At 36.8% G+C, this 21,751-nt stretch overlaps 1 protein-coding gene across 1 annotated transcript in view; it reads right to left on the bottom strand.

Annotated features, from left to right (window-relative positions):
* The window catches only part of CHRNA7 (cholinergic receptor nicotinic alpha 7 subunit), a 1,595,735-nt gene that overhangs the window by 204,254 nt on the left and 1,369,730 nt on the right, over positions 1 to 21,751 (bottom strand). The window contains exon 8 of the mRNA XM_044078574.1: positions 11,071 to 11,157. Within this exon, the coding sequence (XP_043934509.1) occupies positions 11,071 to 11,157 (87 nt within the window). The remainder of the gene's footprint in view (positions 1 to 11,070; positions 11,158 to 21,751) is intronic.

Below are 21,751 nucleotides of genomic sequence, written 5' to 3'. Positions count from 1 at the left end.
TAGTGTTCGGAACGTGTAATTTGCCTGGAAAATGCATGCCCACGGCCAGTACATAGGACAGGTTTTCACGTTTTGCCAGGTGAGCGACCGATTGTTGTAGCATTTCAGTTGCTTATTCTGTTTATTATTATATTTTGCTGTTCCACATACAAATTAACTCTTTTATGCTACCATTTTGATATATATCTGGGAAATGTTTGTCCTGAGATGTCAGGACATTTGACATGTGTTCGGTTTATTTACAGGACACGGCTGGCCAGAGAGGGCATATCCCTCTCAGGGTGGAACAGGTGTTTACCTTGGAACATATGCATCAAATTTTCAGCGATTACAATGTTTCAGTAACGGTATGTTGCCTAATATACCATCAATGTCATATTTATTACCCCATTTTGCTGCGTAACTCACATTATGTGCTCTCTGCGATTGCATATTCTTCACGTCACCCGTCAAATGCGGATCACATGATCTGTTGCTTCAATAATCTCCCATATCCTCTACACGACTGCTGCGTACCCTTCTGTCATAACACGTGTGTCTCCTTCCCTGTATCCACTGTAGTGTCTACATTCACTATTTACTCTGCTGTGTGTTCCCCTGACCTATGTTCAGATTTAACAGTATGTGGGTAGGTCTTCGACCCGATATCACTACTGTTAACAGAAACACAATGTAGTCTGGTCCCTGATCTACAATAGACACAAAAAGGCAGACACTCCTTACCTGGGCCTCCTGTTTAAGGCTGCACGTTTTCTTCTTGGGATCCAGTTTTCCGCTTTTCAGCCACAGATCAGACAGTAAACAGCCTCTTTACACACAACAATTCAGTCGGAGGTCTTTTCATTCAAGAAGGACCATTTATGCATATTCTCCAGCGTACATGTCTGACCAGCCATGCACTCTGACCTGTAGCTTACCAAGGGAATTCCGGATTACAAGGATCACGATGTGAAATAAGTTGTTACAACCAGACTGTAGTTATCAGGAGGCTTTTCTAAGTGACAGCCGATAACACAGGAGGCTCGGGTTAGGACAGTTTTAGTGGTGTACACAGGCAGGCTAAATAATGTACAGTCCAAGTCTGAGGGTTTTGTCTGACTCTATACAGTGAGCAGTTTCTTTATATAGTGTTTACAATCAGCATTTGCCCAACTTACTGACGTGGACGGTCACAGGGCATTTCCATCACTATGGTCCGCAATAGTCTATACATGCGTGGGTGCTGGGCTCGTGCTTTTAAATTGTTTTCTCATGGGAATAACACAGCCTTGCAAGGCACCTTGTACATTACAGTATCCTTTTGTGATTGTAGCTGTTTCAAGGACCCTAGACTGTTACGATACAGTGGACAGTTAATTTCTTGATACGTTGCTTTGTCTGTCTGGTAGGGAGTTGTACTGCTATCTTCCATTGAGCTCACAAGGCCATCCTCCTCTGGGGAAGGAGTGCTGTTATGCATGTACATACATTTATTGTTCTGTAACCCAGCAAATAATTAATGATGACAGACATGAGCCTGCTGTCCTGCTTACTGCCAGGTTCAGAATTCCATCACAGTACAGCTTAGCTTCACCAATTACATGCAGGCTTAGTTCTGCTGCCATATTGTACGGTACAATTCAATACATTATATAGTATTTCGAGTGTAAACTGGAACTTCATATGTGTTTCTATATATTTTACGAACAACATCCATCCAGCCATATGCATGTTGTTCCATCCTTTACCTTGACCGTGTGTATTTGTCCGTCCAGCCACGCTAATCTCCACATGTGATGTCCCAGTTTCCCCTTATTTGCCTGTAGCACCCTGTTAGGATGTCCTGTGTGTTAGGCACCTGTTCCGCTATATGTGATCGACTTCTCTGCAAAGATAATCGTCGATGCGGTGGTCCAACGACCCGACTTGTCCACATGTGTACACTTATGTGCACCGTGTCGTATGCAAACCTAGATGGTTTGGACGGGTACATACTACATGCCGGATGTACACATTCTGCTGACACATTCACATGCAGCCATTTACATATCTGTACCTGCGGTGGGTTGCTGACATGTGGGGTACGTATTTGCCCGCGTGGCATTGCCTAACACAAACATCTTAACACAGTTCAGGTATGCACATTGTGTGTGGTTGTATAGCTGCACACGGATGCTAGCAGGTTTGGGTGCAGGGGTATACATGGGTGTGACTGACATGTACAATGAGGCTATTGTGTCGTACATCCGAATGCATGAGTTCTGCTTCTGGATATTACACTTCATCATACACCATCCAGTGTATGCAACAGAGATGTTGCTGAGTCTGGGATATGTTGCTATGCACATGTTTGCCTGTGTTTGGGGTATCTTGCTTCCTTACTGTTGTTATGTCGGCACAGCTACCCGCCTATGTACTGTCACTACTGCTTGTGACCATTATGGTTGGCACCTTTTCCAATGCCCATGGTGGGGCATGTTATGTGGACACTTCGAAATTTGCAGGACTACACATACCCAGGGCTAGTGCAGTGGACAGAACTTCGCTTGTTTGCCATACTATGAGCCTATTCTGTTAGCGTTTGGGTTCCTTATTTATTTTCTTATGCCATGTCTGTGTTCCATACCGTAATGTATATGTTTTATGCTACTATTTACATGTATATTGCGGCAATTTGCGTGGCAGGGGATCGCAGGTCATTTTCCATTTTTACGATTGTTGCAGGGACACGACTGTCCAATCAGGGACTGTCCATGGCACTTTGGGACAGCAGGTAGCCCTGGTGACCATGCCCATGTCGCTGCTGGGATTTCCACCTTTTCCATTTTCCGATCGGGGATGTTTCCGGGAGTCACATCTGCCTTTACAGGCCGACACATACAAACGGTCACTATATAGCATAGGAATTCACTTGTTTGCCTAAATAATTTGCTTATTATTGTGGCAATTTCCTTGCTTATTCTGTTTATTGTGTCATTTCGGTATTTCTGTTACAGAAATAACCAATTCATGCTACCATTACATTACATGCGGGATATCATTGTGTCCTACAATCGTAGCACATCAGCCATTTCTAATACGTTTTTTCGGGACACAACTGTCCATGGAGAGACTGCCCCGAACAAAGTGGGACAGGTGGTGACCTTAGTCGCTGCTCCTATGTCGGTGCGGCGCGCTGACATGCGGCTGTACACCTTCTCTGAGTGTAAACACTGACAGTGCATTGCGGGATGGAGGCGGTCTTATGCGTATCCTTTGCTCCTTGAACGGGTACACTTATGCCTTGGTGGCTTCTATTTGCTTCTCCGTTAATTTGGAACGGGGACTATGTTGCGTACTGTACGTGCGTTTCATTCTGCACGGGACCTGGCTGCTGCCATTACTATTGTGGGCGGACCGTGGCTGTCAGCACATTAGGTTGCTCACCTCATGCCGGCTTAGACACGCCTCCAGACGCATCCTACCTGGGCTCGCTCACGTACACTACGCACGTGTCTGTGATTCCGGTGCACTCTCATTAATATGTATATGGCGCTACTGCGCCGGATATTCCATGCACCGCCCGGCGCAGGCCTTACGCCGGCCTTGCGCCGAGCTTCATGAATCCCGGGGAAAAACTTGTATTTCTCTAAAGTTATTTTAACTTTATGAGTTAAAATTTCTTTGTATTTCTCATTTAGTTTGTTTATTTCTTCAATAACTTTCTTGTCCATAATATTTTCTTTATTATTATGTTTATAAGAGTCTAATTTACTTTGAATATCTAACAATTCCTTATCCCAAGATTTCCTTTTATTATTATACCATCTGATACTTTGTCCATATAGATATGATTTTAAGGCATCCCAAACATAAACAATGGAGACTTCAGGAGTGTTATTTATGTCTAAAAAATGTTTTACTTATGAAAGTATATATTCTTTATAGTCTTTAGTTGAGTTAAGTATGCTGGTATCCTTTTGATCTGAACATTATGAGTATTTTTTATCATGAATTCAAAACAATTGAATTATGATCAGATATAGGACATGAAATGATTTTGGAATTAATTAAATCTGTTACCATCTGGTTAGAAATAAAGACCCTATCTATTTTTGAATAAGTTTTGTATCTGTTAGAAAAAAAGGTGTATGGTAATGATTTTGAATCTATCTGATTATTAATATCATTCAAATGATAAGAATTAGCAAAATCCTTTAAATGTTTTGCATTAGATGTAATTCTTCTCTTTCCTATAGTGGTAGTATCACTTTCATGTAGTATACAGTTAAAGTCACCAGCTAAAATAATATCTCCTATAGAGAATGATATGATCTTATCAAGATGATGTTTCACTGTATTAATACCAATTCCAGGTATCCAATATACATTAATTAAAGTGTAAGTCTTCCCATTAATTTGTATTGTAACCATACAAAACATTCCTTTGTCATCCTGATAAGACTTAATGGTTTTAGGAATGGGCATACTTTTATTCCATAAAATAGCCACTCCTCTTTTTTTCTGAGTGTGCTCTGAACTAACCAATACTGTATATTTGTTTGTGGCTAGTTTATCAATATCTTTTTTCAAGAGATGGGTTTCTTGTAGGAAGACTAAGTTGGCCTTATGTAAATTAATGTATCATATTAGGCTTGCCCTTTTACATGGATTATTCAATCCATTAATGTTTAAAGAAATTCCTTTTAAAGATGTCATTTGGCATTTTTAAAACTTAAGAATCTTATGATCAAAATAACAAATAACAAGATAAGTAATGTTACATCTCCTCCTTTAGGTGTACCTTTAAATATAGCTGTATTTATTGAATCTCTTATGGGATTTGTATAGGATTCAATTTTGTTTGTAGTGACAATGAATGTACAAAATATATTGTGGATGTCAAAACTATATACAAATAACAATGAACAAGTGAAAATAATGTAAGGATTAAACATTGCATCCAGCCTGGAGTTGTAAACTCCAACTTAGAGTAGTATTTACCACTCAAGTTAACCCCCTACCCTAAGCAGCAGTACGTCAGCTACCACCTTATCAATTTAATACTAGTTATATTTAACTGAAGTTAACAGTTTTCAGTTCAATTATCTAGCAAGACAAGACTACACATTTGGTAAAACAGCATCATATAAACTAAAATAAACCTTTTTTTTTTTTTTTTTTTTTTTTTTTTTTTTTAAACTGTTCATACTACTATATACATCCATGTAATATAAAACACTTGTATGCAAATAACATTCAAATAATCTTGATGTTAGAAATCAAGAGAGAAAAATAAGTTCTAACATTCATTTAAATCAAAAACTTTGGCTAATATGATTCAGACATTACATATATTAGGATGCATCTATTTTCTGTCATGTAAATACAGTTAACAGCTTCCAAAAATACCTTGAATTGCTTGTATATGAGCATTTACTCAAACTCATTATTGCCAATAGAATAAAATATTGTATTCATAGAAATTGTTATAAATCATACTTCATAGTTAAGCAGATTCTCAGAAACATTTATATACATATCTACATACACACACATACACACACACACACACACACACACACATATATATATATATATATATATATATATATATATATACATACATACACACATACACACACATATACACATATATACATATATATACACATGCATACACACACACACACACACACACACACACACACACACACACACACACACACACACACACACACACACATACACACAAACACACACACACATACCCACACACACATACACACACACACACACACATACATATATATATATATATATATCTGATCTCACTGAGTTGTATATTTACTGAGCACCATCTTACATTGCTGTCCCTTCAATAAATCTGTCTGCTTTTTACAAAATAATGCACAGCAAACACATTTTAGTAACCAGATTTTACAAACATGCTATACTACTGCTTTAAAATATATCACATGACAATTTTTTCCAGTATAGAGTTATAAAATTATTTATGCTTGTCAATCAGATGAATTAAATGAGTTATAGTAATGTATATGTTTGGGACATAGGTTTTAACACATATTATTAATCTGCTATTCCTGTATCTGTGATGTGTCAGTGTGATATCTAGGTCAAAGGTGAGACCAGCTGCTTTCAGTTTCTCTGTGAGAATTCTGAGAGTTGAAGCTTTTGAAGTAGCTCATGGACACTGTGCATGAGACAGCCCACATCCCAGATTGTCTCTCTTAACATTTTGGCGGGAAACTTATTAAAAACTAGTGACAAACATTCATTTAGCAGTGTAAATGCATCTAAACATGACAAAACCTTCACAATGCATTCTACAGGTTATTACAGACTCTATGTAAGTGAAATCAAGCCCAAAATTATTAATAATTAACAAAACTCAACATTTTTGTCCCAACTCAACTCCTATGCGAATCTTATTATTTACTGTGTCTATATGATCAAAAGTATTTCTATATATTAATAAAGAAAAGAAAAAGAGAGTAGAAAGTAGGCAGAAATAAAAAAAAAATGTAAGAGAAAGCTATAAGAAGTATATACAATAGAATATTACTTACTGTTTATATTAATAGAGTTAAAAATAAAACATATTATTTACTATTATTTAGTTCTAATTATTATTAGTTAAAGCAAGACAGATTATTTACAAACAAGCATAAGCAGTGTGATCAAGAAAGTATAATTAGGTAGTGTCATTCCTGTATCTGTGATGTGTCAGTGTGATATCTAGGTCAAAGGTTAGACTAGCTGCTTTCAGCTTCTCTGTGAGAATTCTGAGAGTTGAAGCTTTTGAAGTAGCTCATGGACACTGTGCATGAGACAGCCCACATCTCAGATTGTCTCTCTTAACATTTTGGCGGGAAACTTATTAAAAACTAGTGACAAACATTCATTTAGCAGTGTAAATGCATCTAAACATGACAAAACCTTCACAATGCATTCTACAGGTTATTACAGACTCTATGTAAGTGAAATCAAGCCCAAAATTATTAATAAGTAACAAAACTCAAAATTTTTGTCCCAACTCAACTCCTATGCAAATCTTATTATTTACTGTGTCTATATGATCAAAAGAATTTCTATATATTAATAAAGAAAAGAAAAGAGAGTAGAAAGTAAAAGGGTGTAAGGCAGAAATAAAAAATGTAAGAGAAAGCTATAAGAAGTATATACAATAGAATGTTACTTACTGTTTATATTAATAGAGTTAAAAATAAAACATATTATTTACTATTATTTAGTTCTAATTATTATTAGTTAAAGCATGACAGATTATTTACAAACAAGCATAAGCAGTGTAATCAAGAAAGTATAATTAGGAATAGCATTTGAAGAACATATAAACTTTTAAAGGAAAAAAAAATGTATCAAATTACTGACCTTATTCTTCCTCTTCAGAAAGAGAAACAAGTTAAATCACAGCTTGCCATTAAATCTCCAGATATTTTGACTAGTTATGAAACAAAACATTTCTTTGCACACAGAGAATAACTTTGATTAAATCTTTTTCAAAATATTTGTTGCTTCTTGGAAATGCAGGAACTATATTTAAAAGGATTAATAATAAAATAAAATGATGAGAGAGAAAAAAAACATAGTACAAATCATTTGTTTTTTAGTCTCTTCTTCTTCTCTGAAGTCTTCCACGAAGTTTCAGTTGCCAGTCTTTTTAACGAAGGACTAGCCCATTCCATTTCTTCTATTTTTTCCAAAATCTTATTTTTTTTGATAAACAGTAAAGCAGAGTCTAAGTCATCGAAAATTTTAGGACCATCAGGAAGAAAGATTTTAAGCTTGGCAGGAAACAGAAGGTATGTTTTAAACTGTGCTTTTTTAAGCTCCCTTATTAGTGGCAGAAAAACTTTTCTTTTAGCTAATACCATGGAAGAATAGTCATTGTCAAAACGCACAGTTGTTTCATTAATCTTAACAGGAGCTTTAGCCCAAGCAGATTTAAGAACCATCTCTTTATCAAAGATGATAGAAATCTAACTATAACTGATCTAGGATAGTTTTTGTTAGAGTTAGTATTAGCTATAGATCTATGTGCTCTTCGATACCAAAAGAGAATGCTTCTGGTAAATCTAAAGTTTTAGGGAGCCATGTTGTTAAAAAGAAGTAATATTGTTACCTTCAATATTTTCTGGCAGTCCAAAAATCCTAATGTTATTGCGCCTAGATCTATTTTCCAGGTCATCCAGCTTTGTTTGTAAATGTGTATTTTGTTTCAGCAGAAACTCAATGTTGATTTCCTCTTCTTGTATTCTATTTTCCATGTCATTCACAGCTTCTTCTATGCCTGTCATCTGGATCTTCTGTTGTTGCAGGTCCATATGTAACAAGTCTATTTGTTTTGTAGTTTTTTCTATGAAAGTGTCTATTTTAGTATCCATTTTATCCATCTTAGCAGTAAGTTGCTGGACTATAATTATCAGAGACTGAAGTTATTTCTTGATGCTGGAGTCTTGAGAATTTGTCTTACTGGAACTCATTTCTGACTGATAAACTGATAGGAAAATTTCCAAAGTAATTTCTGACAGGAATATTATTAAGATTTCTTTTTTAGATATAGTCCAAGAACTATATAAAACAAACATATTTAGAAAGAAAATTACTTCAAAAATTAATTTTTTAAGTAATTAATTCCTGTCAATGTAATGAAATTGGTGGAGCTGAAGAAATCTGCTGCTATCCTGTGTTCATCCTTGGCCACGCCCCCAAACATTATGGTATTGAAGTGGCTAAAAAACACTGGAAACATGAGCCACAAGGCATTATAGAAAATGCTGAAGTTTACATTACATGGGATCATCCATTACCAACAGTTCAAAATATAGATGCTCGAAAAACGGATATAGTGATCCTTGAAAAGAAGACAAAAGTGGAATTCCTCATTGAAATCACCACACCCATTGGCTACAGTGTATTGCATACAAAAAGACACAGTCATAAAATATCAGGATTTGCAGGCAGAAATGAGAGCAGTGTGGAAGAAAGAAAGATACCCAGACAGTTCCAATAGTAGTAGGAGCAACAGGTCTTATAAAAAAGACTCTGCAATCATATTTACATATGTTATCAATGTATGTAACTCAACACAGATTGCAGAAGGAGTTATTACTGGGCACACTGTGGGTGCTGTAAAGAGCACTTCTAGCTGACATCAAAGACTGAAACAATACTAATTTCATGAACTTTAATCATACTTTGACTTAGGTCGTACTTTGACTTAGGAATGGGGTCCATTCCCATCCTGGTATTAGAAACCCAAAAGATTTGGAGAAATTAAAAGGTGATCTACCAATCTAGGATGCAGCACTTTGAAAACTTTAGAAGTTTCAAAATCAATAAAACTACATAGCAGGTCTGTTTGGGTATCTTCTCTTAACTTACAGCTTATGCTCATCAGCTTCCATGGGATCTCTCTCTTCTTGGGACTGGCCATGAGTACAGTTGAGGTTGACCTCCTAGCCAGCTACCTGATGTTGAGTTACATCTGAGGTACCCAGAAAGCAGCAGTTGGGGATTCAGGGAGGAGGGAGGAGGGAGTACAGAAACAGGGCAGAACAACATGAGGTGGCATGCTCAGGAGGAGGGCAGGGAGGGTATTTTAAAAACATATAATTCCTTTGCTGGGAAGTGAAATCAACTGGAAGGATGATGGCAATTGCCAGGGGACCTGGGGCATTGAAGAACAAAAGGACTTGTGGCTTTAATGATGGTCACTCAGTCACATATCCTTTACCAATTTTCCTTTAGCTGGTTGTTAATACAATATCTATCCACTTCTCAAAATTAATCTTCACGAATCCGTTAGAAGCTACTGAAGTCAGATTCAGTGAACAAAAATATTGCAACTTAGTTTTCTGTCAAGAGCTTGAGTACCTTAACAGTGTTTGAATAAGGTGAAGCGCCTTAATGCCATCACTTCATGTAAGGATAAACCACACCATCAGCTGGATATAAACTACTCTAAAGTAATAGCTCATTACAGTAACTTATATTTTATCATGTGTGTTGCTGAAAATTGCAAAATGCATGGCTAAATGGATCAAAAGAATTTCACATTTTCAAAGTTTACATTGACCCCTAGTCACACTGACAGCCACAGATTTCAACTATACAATGCTGGAAAAAGTAGAGTCAGTTGTGGTTATGATTCATCACGTAGCTCCCAGAGAGTGCACTATAGGCTTGATTAAAGGTTATTGTCAGCTCTTCTGTGTTATTTTTATTTTTTTTTTTAAGTAAAAACTCATACTTTTTATGATGAGCACGTCTAGGTAACACAAATGATAGGAAAGAACTGTGGTCTGTGGATTTCAATCTGCCCATTAACGCAAATAAAAGAGCAACCACCATGGGTCAAATGGGGTTTAGCTATTGCTAGATGAAAGTCAGAGATGTTTTGCATCTAGGGCAACATGGTAAAAAAATACTAGTGATATGGCTCATGAAAGTTGCCATCTTTGTAAGAGATCTTTACTTTACATGAGAAAAGAGCAATAACATATGGTTATGTAAGAGGTTTTATGAATATCCATGGAAATGGCTACAAAGGAGTATGACATTTCTAATAAAGTATCATAAAATCCTCCAGGCAAAACTGCATTTGACAGATATGAATACACCCCTCTGACCAAAAAGCATGTTTTAACATAGCATTAGATATATAGATATACTTAAATTTCATGAGATGCTCAAATGAAATTCCTTATGCAGTACCTAAGCTGATATTACAGAGCAATTCTGATATGAAAAGGGTTATATTTCAACAAAGATACATTCAAGATACCACACAATATTGTTCCAAAAACAATTTCTTGTATAACTTAATCTTATGTCTTATTTATCAGTGTTGCTAGAACAGAATGCTCTTCACAGTGCATTCTAATCTCAGAAGAGTTTCCTCTCATTGTGTGGCTCAGGAAATAGTTTTAGAACAAGTCATAGCACAATTTTAAAAGCCTTCTATATCTGTTTTTCAAAAGCACTTAAACACAAAACTTCCACTGACACTTTTTGAATTATTGACCAAACATATTGTGTGAAATATTAATGAAAAACAAAGTAGCTTACCTATCAGTGGCACAGAATCTGATGTTGCCGGCATAATTTCTGCGACAAGCAACATAAATACCGTCAGAGATAGCAACACTGTTATTCCTGCAAGAAAAGAATATTTTTATATGTTTCTAAAAAAATACTTAAATGCATCACTGTAAACATTTAGCATAAGAAAAACCAGCAAATTAAACATGATGTGATGAAATATGAAGCAGATATGTGTAATTTAACAATAAAATTAAATTATAATTTAACAACTGATTTAATTTACGTATTTTTCTTCTCAAACAATGAAGTAATTCTTTGTTTTACTATTTAATTAACTCCTCAGAAACAGCTTCATAAAGTAGAGTAATTATGGACATTTTCAATTTAAATGTAATACCAGTATTTAAAATTATCATTACCATAATTATTTTCCTGACATTTTTAGCATTTTATTGCTTAATGTACAGACATATACATGACAATTTGTTTGTTTATTAGTCAGGAAGGTGTATTGATAAAAAAAATTAACCCATTTCTCTAACAACCTAAAAATATGGCAAAGCAGTGCTAACAAAGGGATGAAATATTATAGCTGCACTGTCATATACAAAACCATAACAAATAATGCAGTTATTATCAGGAACAATATACACATAAAAAAATATCCACACTATCAAAGGAAAAGTACAGTGTACGTACAGAGACAAGCAAATGCATTATAGTGTACAGGTCTCAGATCTACAATGGTTTAAAGCCATAGGACAACAGTGTTACTATCCAAATACACAAAACAGGATCTGTTTTTGTATAATATCAGAAAAAAATATTCCAGTATTTGGAGATGGGTCTATATTAAAAACATGAATGTTTACTTACCCGAATACCTAAACGCCAACATATCTTCATCGAACTACGGAAACATTGATCATCCTGAAGCACGAAATCCAAAATGTCGAATCGTCATGGTTGGCCCTTCTGCGGTATAGCTCCATAAGGTAAGTGTGCGATAGTTACGGACCTTAGGGTTAGGGTGCAGGTTTAGTGCATACATGGTGGTATATGCAAGATTTAGTGTAGGGTTAGAAGTAGGGTTTAGTTTAGGGTTAGAAGTAGGGTTTTGGTTAGTTTATGTTTGCTTGTGTCTTTTGGCTTTTCCCGGTTAGGGATCACCACAGCGGAACTCCGGTTCCACTAATGATTGGTAGTTGATTTTTACATGCCAAGTTACCAGCCCTGATGCACAACCTTCAACGAAGGTACGCCCATTCACACATGTCTCCACGCAGAAGATGCTCTAGGTGACAATCGAACCAGACAGCGTCTTAGTGTGAGACGACAGTGCTACCGCAGCACCACCACCGCTTATGTATGTGGTTTATTTAGTTTTTTTTGTGTAGGTAGTATGTAGTGGGAGGTGGGATGGGACTTCTATGACATTTCAAGTTTTTGAATTTCGCAGTTTAGGGCATTCGGTGTATTTGCGGTTCGCAGAATATGTGTCAGCATTTAGGTGTTCAGGTAAGTAAACCTTCGTGTTTTTAATATAGACCCTTTGGAGATGTAGTTGGGAAAAAAGTAATTCACCTGCTGAATTATTAGCTTTGGTGGCATGTAGAAGTAGTTTGTTGCTGGAGCGAAGGGGTATTGAGGAGGAATATGGCTGAATGATATCTTTGAGTGTAGGGCTTTTTTCTAATTGACAGAGTATTTTGTAGGTGAAGGTAAGTTGATTAAAGAGAAGAAGTTGAGGGAGTTCAAGCCACTTGAGCTGCATAAGTGATGAGCAGTGATGTGACTTGTATGATGCATTAGTGGCAAACTTGGAGATTTTTACTGTAACAGCCTTTGAGTTTGGCTAGATCTGTCTTGCGGAGGTTGGATAAGATTGGGGAGGCATACAGGAGAGTTGAGAGGAGGTGGGTCCTAGCAATGGTGGCTTTTGTGTTATTTGTCAGAAATCTGTTGTTTCTATATAGGAGACCTATTTTTGTGAACTTTTTTAATGGCTTGGGCAATGTGAATGCCAAATTTCAGGTTATTGTCAATTTCCACTCCTAGTAATTGGGTATGGTTTGTTGGGGTGATAATAATTTTAGTTTTAGAGAGGATACTGAAGGTTGGGGATGGGGAGGTGTATCTACTTGAGTAAAAGAGAAGAAGTTTTGTTTTATTGGGATTTAGGATAGGTTTAGAGCTAGTGAACCAGGATTTAGCGGATAAGAAGGAATCTTGAGTAACAGTATGGAGATCTTTGAGGGAGGAAGCTGAGCAAATCAGGGTAGTGTCATCAGTATACTGAACCATTGAGGCATGGGGTATAGCTGAGTGGACCTGACTGGTAAAAAGAGAAAAAAGAAGACCAAGGATTGAACCTTGGGGAAACACTAAGGTGACAGAACAAAGTGGTGAGAGATCTTGGTGCCAGTAGACAGCCTGTTGATGTTCTGCTAGGCAACTTTGGAACCAGGTGATAATGGGGTGACTCAGGCTAAGGGAGGACTGGACATAGATGAGTTTGGAGTGGTTGACCATGTCAAAGGCCTTGGAAGTGTCCAGGAATATGGCTGATACTAATTGATCATTGCTGGTATACTGTGTTGGTAAAGGAAAGTAGGGGTGTGGTGGTGCTGTGAGAGGGACAAAAACCATGTAGGGTATTACATAGGTGCTTGTGTGTAAGGAGATAATCCATAAGTTGGGTGTGTACCGCCCTTTCTAGAATTTTTGAGAGAGAGGATAGAATTGCAATTGGATGAGATTTTCCAGCTTCAGCTTAAGCTTTAGATAATTACCTGTTTATAAGTATGGACACAGGGCATGTGATTGCTTCTGCTGCAATTTTCAGGAATTCAGCACGGAGATTGTCAGCATCTAAGGTAATGGGCTTAAGTTTTTTAAGTAGTTTTTTGATTATGTTAGTGGAGACTGGGTTTAATGTAAACTGGTTGTTGCTTTTGGGATGGTATAAACTGTTGTGGTTTGGGGTAGGAGGGGTGTGGTTAGGGCTGGTCTGTGCCAGTGCAAGTTGTTGAACTGATTCTGTAAACAAAGTATTAAATTGAGTGGCTAAGTGCATGGAGTTATTGGTTGTTGTTGGGGTAGCAGTGGCTGATTTTCCAGGATGCAATATATTGTTAACTGCTGCCCAGAAGTTTTTATTTTGATGTTTATTCTGTATGTTGTAATTGTAGTTGCTTTTGTCTAATTTTACTAGTTGGTTCTGAGTAGGGATCTGGATTCTTTACTTAGCCAGGGTGCATATTTTGATTTCACTCTAATGGCTCAGTGGGGGGGGGCATAATAGCTGAGTATGTTTAGGAAGGTGGATTTAAAGGAGAGAAGAGCTTCTTCTAGAGGCAATTTCTTAACAGGTTCCCAATTGTAGCTTTTAAGGCAGAGATAAACCTGTCTGGATCAAAGTTTTTTTTTTGTTTCTGATTAGATGGATAGAGGGCTGGCAGTTATGATGAATGGGGTTTCTTAGGAGAAAGGTTGGGTTGCGGTCAATAAGGTAGTCAGGGAGGCAGCCTGAGTGGGATGAGAGTTTGGCGTTGTCAAGCAAAATCCAATTAAGGATGAAGTGAGACTTAGAAGTGTTATCATTCCTAGTGGGAGATGTAATGAGTTGGGTGAAGCCGTAAAGGTTACATGGGATGTAGGGTTTGGAGAGGAACAAAAGAGCCAATCAATATTAAAGGCGCTCATTAGTATAGTTTCTTGAGGGAGAAATATGGAGGTCCATTGTAGTATACTTTCAAATGTGATGATATTGTTGCCTAGTGGAATATATCCAGCTATGATATTTAGGTGTTTTTTGGGGTTAATTGTTAACTTAGCAAATATTAATACTGCATTATCAAATTCGGGTATGGAGAGGTCCAGAGGATTTAGTGTAAGGTGATCTTTGAATAAGATTGCAACACCCCCTCCTTTTTTTGTTTTTCCTGTTTTTACATATGATGCTGTAACTGGGGGCAATAATTTCATTGCTAATGGTATCTGGTTTAAGCCATGTTTCTTTTAGTGTTACAATGTCGGGGGAGTAAAGGGATAGTAGGGCATGTAGGTCATGGACTTTGTTTACTATACGTCTTACATTTATATTAAGTATAAGAAGCGATGATTTGCATCTAGAGTGGAGCGCAAGTGTTGATGGTGAAGGGATGGCTAATGAACTGCATTTGGGGGTGGGACGAGGATTAGGGTGAATGTCTCCTGAGCACCTTAAATGCATAATTATGCGTAAAAGGAGCTTGGAGAGTTTGTGTTGAAGTTTTGAATATTTCAGAGCTACTGGTGATGTGGGATGATGAGGAAGGATTTTGATTGTATGATAGTCTATATAGTTAGTGTGGAACCGGGATGAGGCTATACTGTGCTGTTGTGAACAACTTGGGTAGTGGAATGAGAAGGCTTGCCAGGGATGGGGAGTAGTGGATAGTAAGTGAGAGTCATAAGTGGAGAGAGAGTGTAGGACTATAAGTGTTAAAGTAGTAGTGATATAGAGAAGTGTTGTATTAAAAGGCTTCATTTTGAGGCTGAGCTGGTGTGTGAGGTTGCAGTAGATAGGGAATAATGTATGAATAGTAAAACTAGTAGGGAGAGATATAATGTTAGAGAAATGGAAGTGGGTGCTTTGGTAGAGTTTTCTTGGAGTATTGTGTGTTGTGTACTTCTACCTGACTGGAGTGGTGGAGAGGGGAAGATGAAGTGAGCGGAGGGACTAATGTAGTGGGGTTTTGGAAGTGGTTGGTGTGATGTTGGAGGATTGGGTGTTGGGGTGGTGGGTGTGGTTATGCATAAGTATAAATGTAGATGAAGTGGGGGTGGGTTGAAATTTGGGGTAGTTTAGGGGAGCGGACTGAGCCTGAGTGCAGCGAGGGTGAATGGAGTGGGTAGAACCAATGCAGGCAGATTGCAGCAGTAAGTCAGCTGAAAAAAAAATCTACAAATTAGAACTAAAGCAGGCAGCAAGACAGTGCCATCTAAGACACCAAGGTAAAGAGAAGCAAAGATAGTGTTTAATTTAGGGCAGTGGACCTACTGAGAATTTAAGTATAGTAGTAAGGGTGAGGGAACGAAGACATAACTTTGGGGAGAGGGAGTTGAGCAAGGGACATTTTTGCTGGGCTGCTATTTCCTTGTAAGTGTGCACTTACTAGAGATGCTACATCTGGAAGTCTTTCAGCTGCAAAAGTAGAGCAAATATGGCATTCAGGGTTTTTAAAACCTTTGGTGTGTTGTACCTGAGCAATCACTTGGGGTGTGGTTGAAGGGAGGGAAGCAATCAAATGGAGTAAAGCGTAGCAGGGGAGAATCCAAGGCACTCTGCAAATCTAGCTAATTAGCAAAGGACAGCAAAGGAAATAATGTAAACATATAGACACCCTGTTCAAGGACAGAAAGATTTCTCTAAGAAAAATTGTCAGTAATTGTACACCACAGGTGTATGCCGCTTACTAGTCTGCAATGGTAGATTTTATTCTCTTTTACATTTGCATTCCCCTTTGCTCATTGTTTGCTGCACACTATGTAACTAAAGATAAAAGTAGCTTGAGACTTTGCACCTTTGTTTGGTGTTTAATTAGTGACGAATAAGTATTGAGGTGGAGGGAGTGAAGGTCATGACTCTATTAAGAGGGACTAAATACCTTAACATTAAACAGATAAGTTAAGCAAAATGTATCAACAGTGAAACAGATGAAAGGGGTGGGGTGGGGGTCTAAGAGGAAGAAGATTTGTAACTGTCACCCCTTTGGTATGCACTCTAGGTGACTGTAACAGATTTTAACAAGGCATAACAGTAATCGCAAAAGCAGGCACCTACACCACACAAAAATGGCAACAGCAACATTTCAGGAGTTAAAGCTGGGGATACAGTCTTTATTTTTTGATGGCTGTTGGTTAGAGTTTCCTTTGCTTTTAGGAATGTTAATGAAAGTAGTTTCCATTAACATATTTCAACTCTTTCATTTTCACCAGAATTATCTCTGGTGGCCTGACATGCTCTCATATTTTGCAACTGGGCAGATCAGCATAGGTCACTGCAAATGCAATTCCATAATCCATCTACTAGAAATATTTTCTACTGGTCTCATGTAGAACATTTGTGGATAGACTTCTTGTTAGCACAAGATTCTCTACTGCAATGATGATCAAAAATAAGGCATCGTTACAAACCAATGAACGAACAGATGTAAAATATGATGCAAATCATTGCAAAATACAATATTTCATCACAGGCCTTGCCTTTCCACTTAAGAACCTATCCCATGCATTTAGATGTTTAAATGTAATGGAAAGAATGAAAATAAAACTTCGACAACATACAAAATGTCCACAATTCTCACTAGCATTGCACATTTTTCCCTACTGGAGAAGGTTCAGTGTCTAGTTAACAAATAAACTGTTCAACCCATTAAAATAAAATAGTTGCTCCCACAGTAATAATCTTAAAATATCTTCCCACAGTAATAATAAAATCATTTACCCAGTGTGAACCCACAATCTTCCTTGTAATATCACTCCTCAATTGTTTTGATTAAAAATTAAGATCAAATTGCGAAATACATGTTCTCATCTATTATTAAAATGGGCAGTCCTGTATATCTATCTCTTTTCATTTGTTCAAAGATGTGACATTATCTACACTAACGAAATCTGTTAACTTTATTAATGAATATGGAAGTTTCTCTCATTTCCACTATTCATCATCTCTTTAACATGATATATTCTACATTGCTAGTGCTAATGTCAGGGCAATCTATTTTTTTTATCCAGCTGCATTGACATCTGATTTTGAAATCAATTCCTAAATGCCACTTTTTTCCATTCTCTGGTCTGATCTTATGCATGGAAGGTTAGTTTTGTAAACCTTTGGGTATACAGAGGTAACAAATGTGCAAACTTCATTAGTCATGGAAGATGAAGTCATAAAGGCCATCATATTGTAAGCCTATGTTGTATGGCATTTCTATGGATTACCAAATATTGTGACTGGTTTCTTTGTGGAGGTAACATCCCCAATTTTGATTTCCTGTGTCATATCTATGATCCAGTTTGCAATACTGGTGGTGAGATAGGGGTTTATTCCCAGTTTATTTAGTGTTTCTACTATGCCTGACTGGAGAATTGTGTCAAAAGCTTTAGGCAGGTCAAGGTATATGGTATGTACTGTTCTACCTTCATCCATTGCTTTGGTGACGTTTTCATAAAGTCCACCATGTTGAGTAAGCACTACCTGCCCTTGATGAATCCAAACTGAGACAGGTCTAGTGTTTGGAGATTCCCTATGTCCTAACTGATTAGTTCCACAATAAATATTTCCATGTCTTTGCATATGATGCTGGTCAGACTTATGGGTTTGTAATTTCCTGAGCCTGTGGAAGGTGCTCCCTTATGCTGAGAATGACTATAGCTGTTCTCCGTTTGCTTGGTAAAAAACATATATGGAGGATAAGATTGAACAGTGATGCTAGGGTTGTGGCTAAATTGTGCTTCATGTTATTTAAGATTATTCTAGGGATACGGTCAGGACCCATCAATGCAGTATTTAACCTTTGATAGCACTTTAGGACATGGTCTTGTTTGATAACTAGAGGCGAGCCAGTTTCAGGTATGTCTTGAAGGACAGACAAGTGAGGGGGGGTAAAGCTACAGCTAAATTTATCATCCAGTAAGTGTATTGTCAGCCTCAATGCAGCTAACATTGTTCACAATCAGCTCAGTGCATTTGCACCATTGGGATTATGAACATAACTTAAAAATTCCTTGTGATTGTCTTTGGCTTGGGTAGTTATTTTAGCCTCAAACTTGGCTTTGGTGGATTGTATTAAGCTCCCAAGTTGTTTGTTTATTTCAGTAACAAAGACTCTGACATTCTGTGGATTACTCTTCTTACTTTTGGTCAGAATTTGTTTCCTTTTAATATAAGTCTTGTAGATTTTATGGCTTCACCATATGGGTTTATTTCTGGGGTTTCTCTGTACTTGTTCCTATGGGGTACAGCTACATCTTTGCAGCTGTTTACATGCTGGTATAGTGTGGTGTTGTACTTTCTGTATATTCGATGCAATACTTCTGTCTTGCCACATCTTGGAAGGTTGCTTGAAAAGCAGTGCGTAATCAAGTTACAGACTACCTCTAACAATATAATTTATTTCCTTCCTGCAAACATGAGCTTATAAAACACAGAAGCACACAAACAGACATATAAGTACAACAGTACAGTTCTTCACAATGCCAACAAACATCTGCAGACTGAAGCCATTTTTTTTTACTTCACAGAGGCATTTGACTTTGTAAATTATAACCTATTACTAAAATCCCTTGCAGCTCTCAGGGGTTTGGTGCTTCTATTGTTCAGTGCTTCACTAGTTTGTCATCTCCCCAACATATTACCACCACTACACCTCAGAGCTCAGTTCTTGACCCGATTTTCTTCAGCATGTTTATTAACTATATATTCATTAGCCTTCAGCTATCTAATGTTATGGTTTATTCTAATGTCCTTCTATACTTTGAATCTGATCTGACGTAACCACAAACCACAATAACAAATTATAACCAGCCAGAGATGGAACAAGGATGGGAGGAAGGGGGCAGCTGCCCTTTGTGTAAGGCCAGAAGATGTCAATGGTGCAAAAGTGCAGTACCTGCTTTTAGAAATTAATTTCATTGCTGAATCTGAGAAACAGCTAACTATAACACTATCTTTGTTCAGCCTAGTGAGTATGAGTAGTGAGTGTAAATCATTCTGTTTAAAAATGGAATCACTGATTACTAGGATATTTCCAGAAGTCGATTTATTCTTATCTCAGAAATATGCAAGCTTAAAAAACCACAAAGCACAAACTGAAGCAGATAAACACAAACGCCAGAAGAAGTAGCTGGATTGAGCCCACTCAAAGTAATGCAGGCTACAAATCACCACACAGTTGTAGAATGCAGAATCCACTTTATTAACTTCAGACCAAAAAAATCCAAGGATGAGCGCTTTCGTCCAGAAAGATCGAGACTTCATCAGACAATTTATCCCACATAGTTACTTCCTTCTTATACAGTTCAAACAGGAAGTTCCACCCAGTTATAAACTAATCAGTTATGTCATTAAAAGCACAATATTTACAGTCACTGAATTTAAAAAGCAGACAAAATATACAAACTGAAAAAGTTTATGGAACACATTACCCTAAAATATATTATATATAAGCACTGCTTCATAAAATGACAATGTACAATAAATATTTAAATATGTTGAATGCGTTAAAACAATAAATATGTGTAATTAAATACTAACAACTAGATATAATAGAAAATGTTAAGATAAATAAATACACTTATAATAAATACTGAACATGTGAATTATTTAAAATGTTAAAATGCATAATGGAGAAATATATATATATATATATATATATATATATATATATATATATATATATATATATATATATATATATATTTATCTTTCCAGCGCCTTTAGTTTTAAAATTGGGCTAATGGAAATATGTTCATTCAGGCCTGGCCAGTTCCCAGCATTCAAACGTAATTGCCAGTATAATTCTCTTTTCTCAAGTAATAGTGACCATGCGCCACCCCTCATGTTGGTACTGATATTGTCTATAATAAAAAATTGGAACTTATGGTCATTATACTCCAAAACATGTTTGCTAAGAGAATTTGTTTCTTTTTTATTCCTTATGTCATATACGTGTTTGTATATGTGATTTTTTAACTTTCTATCAGTCTTGCCTATGTAAAAGCAAGAACAGGTGGTACACATGGCACAGTAAATCACTTTCTTCGAGTTACAGTTGTATTTCTGATTGATTCTGATTTTGATGTTATTGATGTCAAAAATATTGCCTTCTTTAATGTAACTGCAGTAGTTATATCTGCCACATTTGTTCATAGAACCTGACCTGTGGTTTGGGTAAGAGTTACTGCTCTCAGATATGTTTTTCATATTCTTGCCTTTCCTATATACCATAATAGGTTGCTGTCATATTAATGGTCTGATGTTCTTGCCATGTCTCAAAATAGACCAGTTTTTTGTTAAGATGTTTCTTACTATGTAACTATCTTGAGTGAATACAGTGATGAAAGAAGTCTTATAATCATTCTTACTTGCAACACTGTCAGTTTCTTGATTACTGGTGAAAGGCCCACTGTCAATCATACTACAAGAAAGTAAAGGTACATAAAACCCACGCTCTCTCTTGTTAATGACCTCAATCATTATATCACTAACGAACTTACAAGGATAGCCTCTTTTCTGAAACATATTTTTCAAGTTGTCACATTCATCAATACCAGATACCATACGGACTGCACGCACGGACTGTCACTTAACTATTGCTTTCTTTTGTCTGACTGGGTGTGTGCTAGAAAAATGCAGTAGTGAGTTCGAATATGTGCTTTTCCTAAAGATTTTTGAAACAAACCTCTTATTTTCATAATCCTTTTCCAGAAAGATGTCTAAAAAGGAAATTTTGTCAAGGTCTCTGGTATAGGTGAACTTTAGAAATTCTGTGGTGGTTCCAATATAATTTATAAAAGCATCAATAGCATTAACAGGTCCATCCCACAGAACAAACATATCATCCAAAAACCTGGTGTAAAATTTGTTGTGCTCAAAATAACATGAAGGAAAAAGAAATTTCTTCTCCCATTGCCTAACTACAATATTTGCATATAAACCACT

Source organism: Protopterus annectens, chromosome 7.part1 (genome assembly GCF_019279795.1).
Source record: "Protopterus annectens isolate FY-2018-M chromosome 7.part1, PAN1.0, whole genome shotgun sequence".
NCBI lineage: Eukaryota > Metazoa > Chordata > Ceratodontiformes > Protopteridae > Protopterus > Protopterus annectens.
This window is presented reverse-complemented; position numbering and strand designations above follow the sequence as displayed.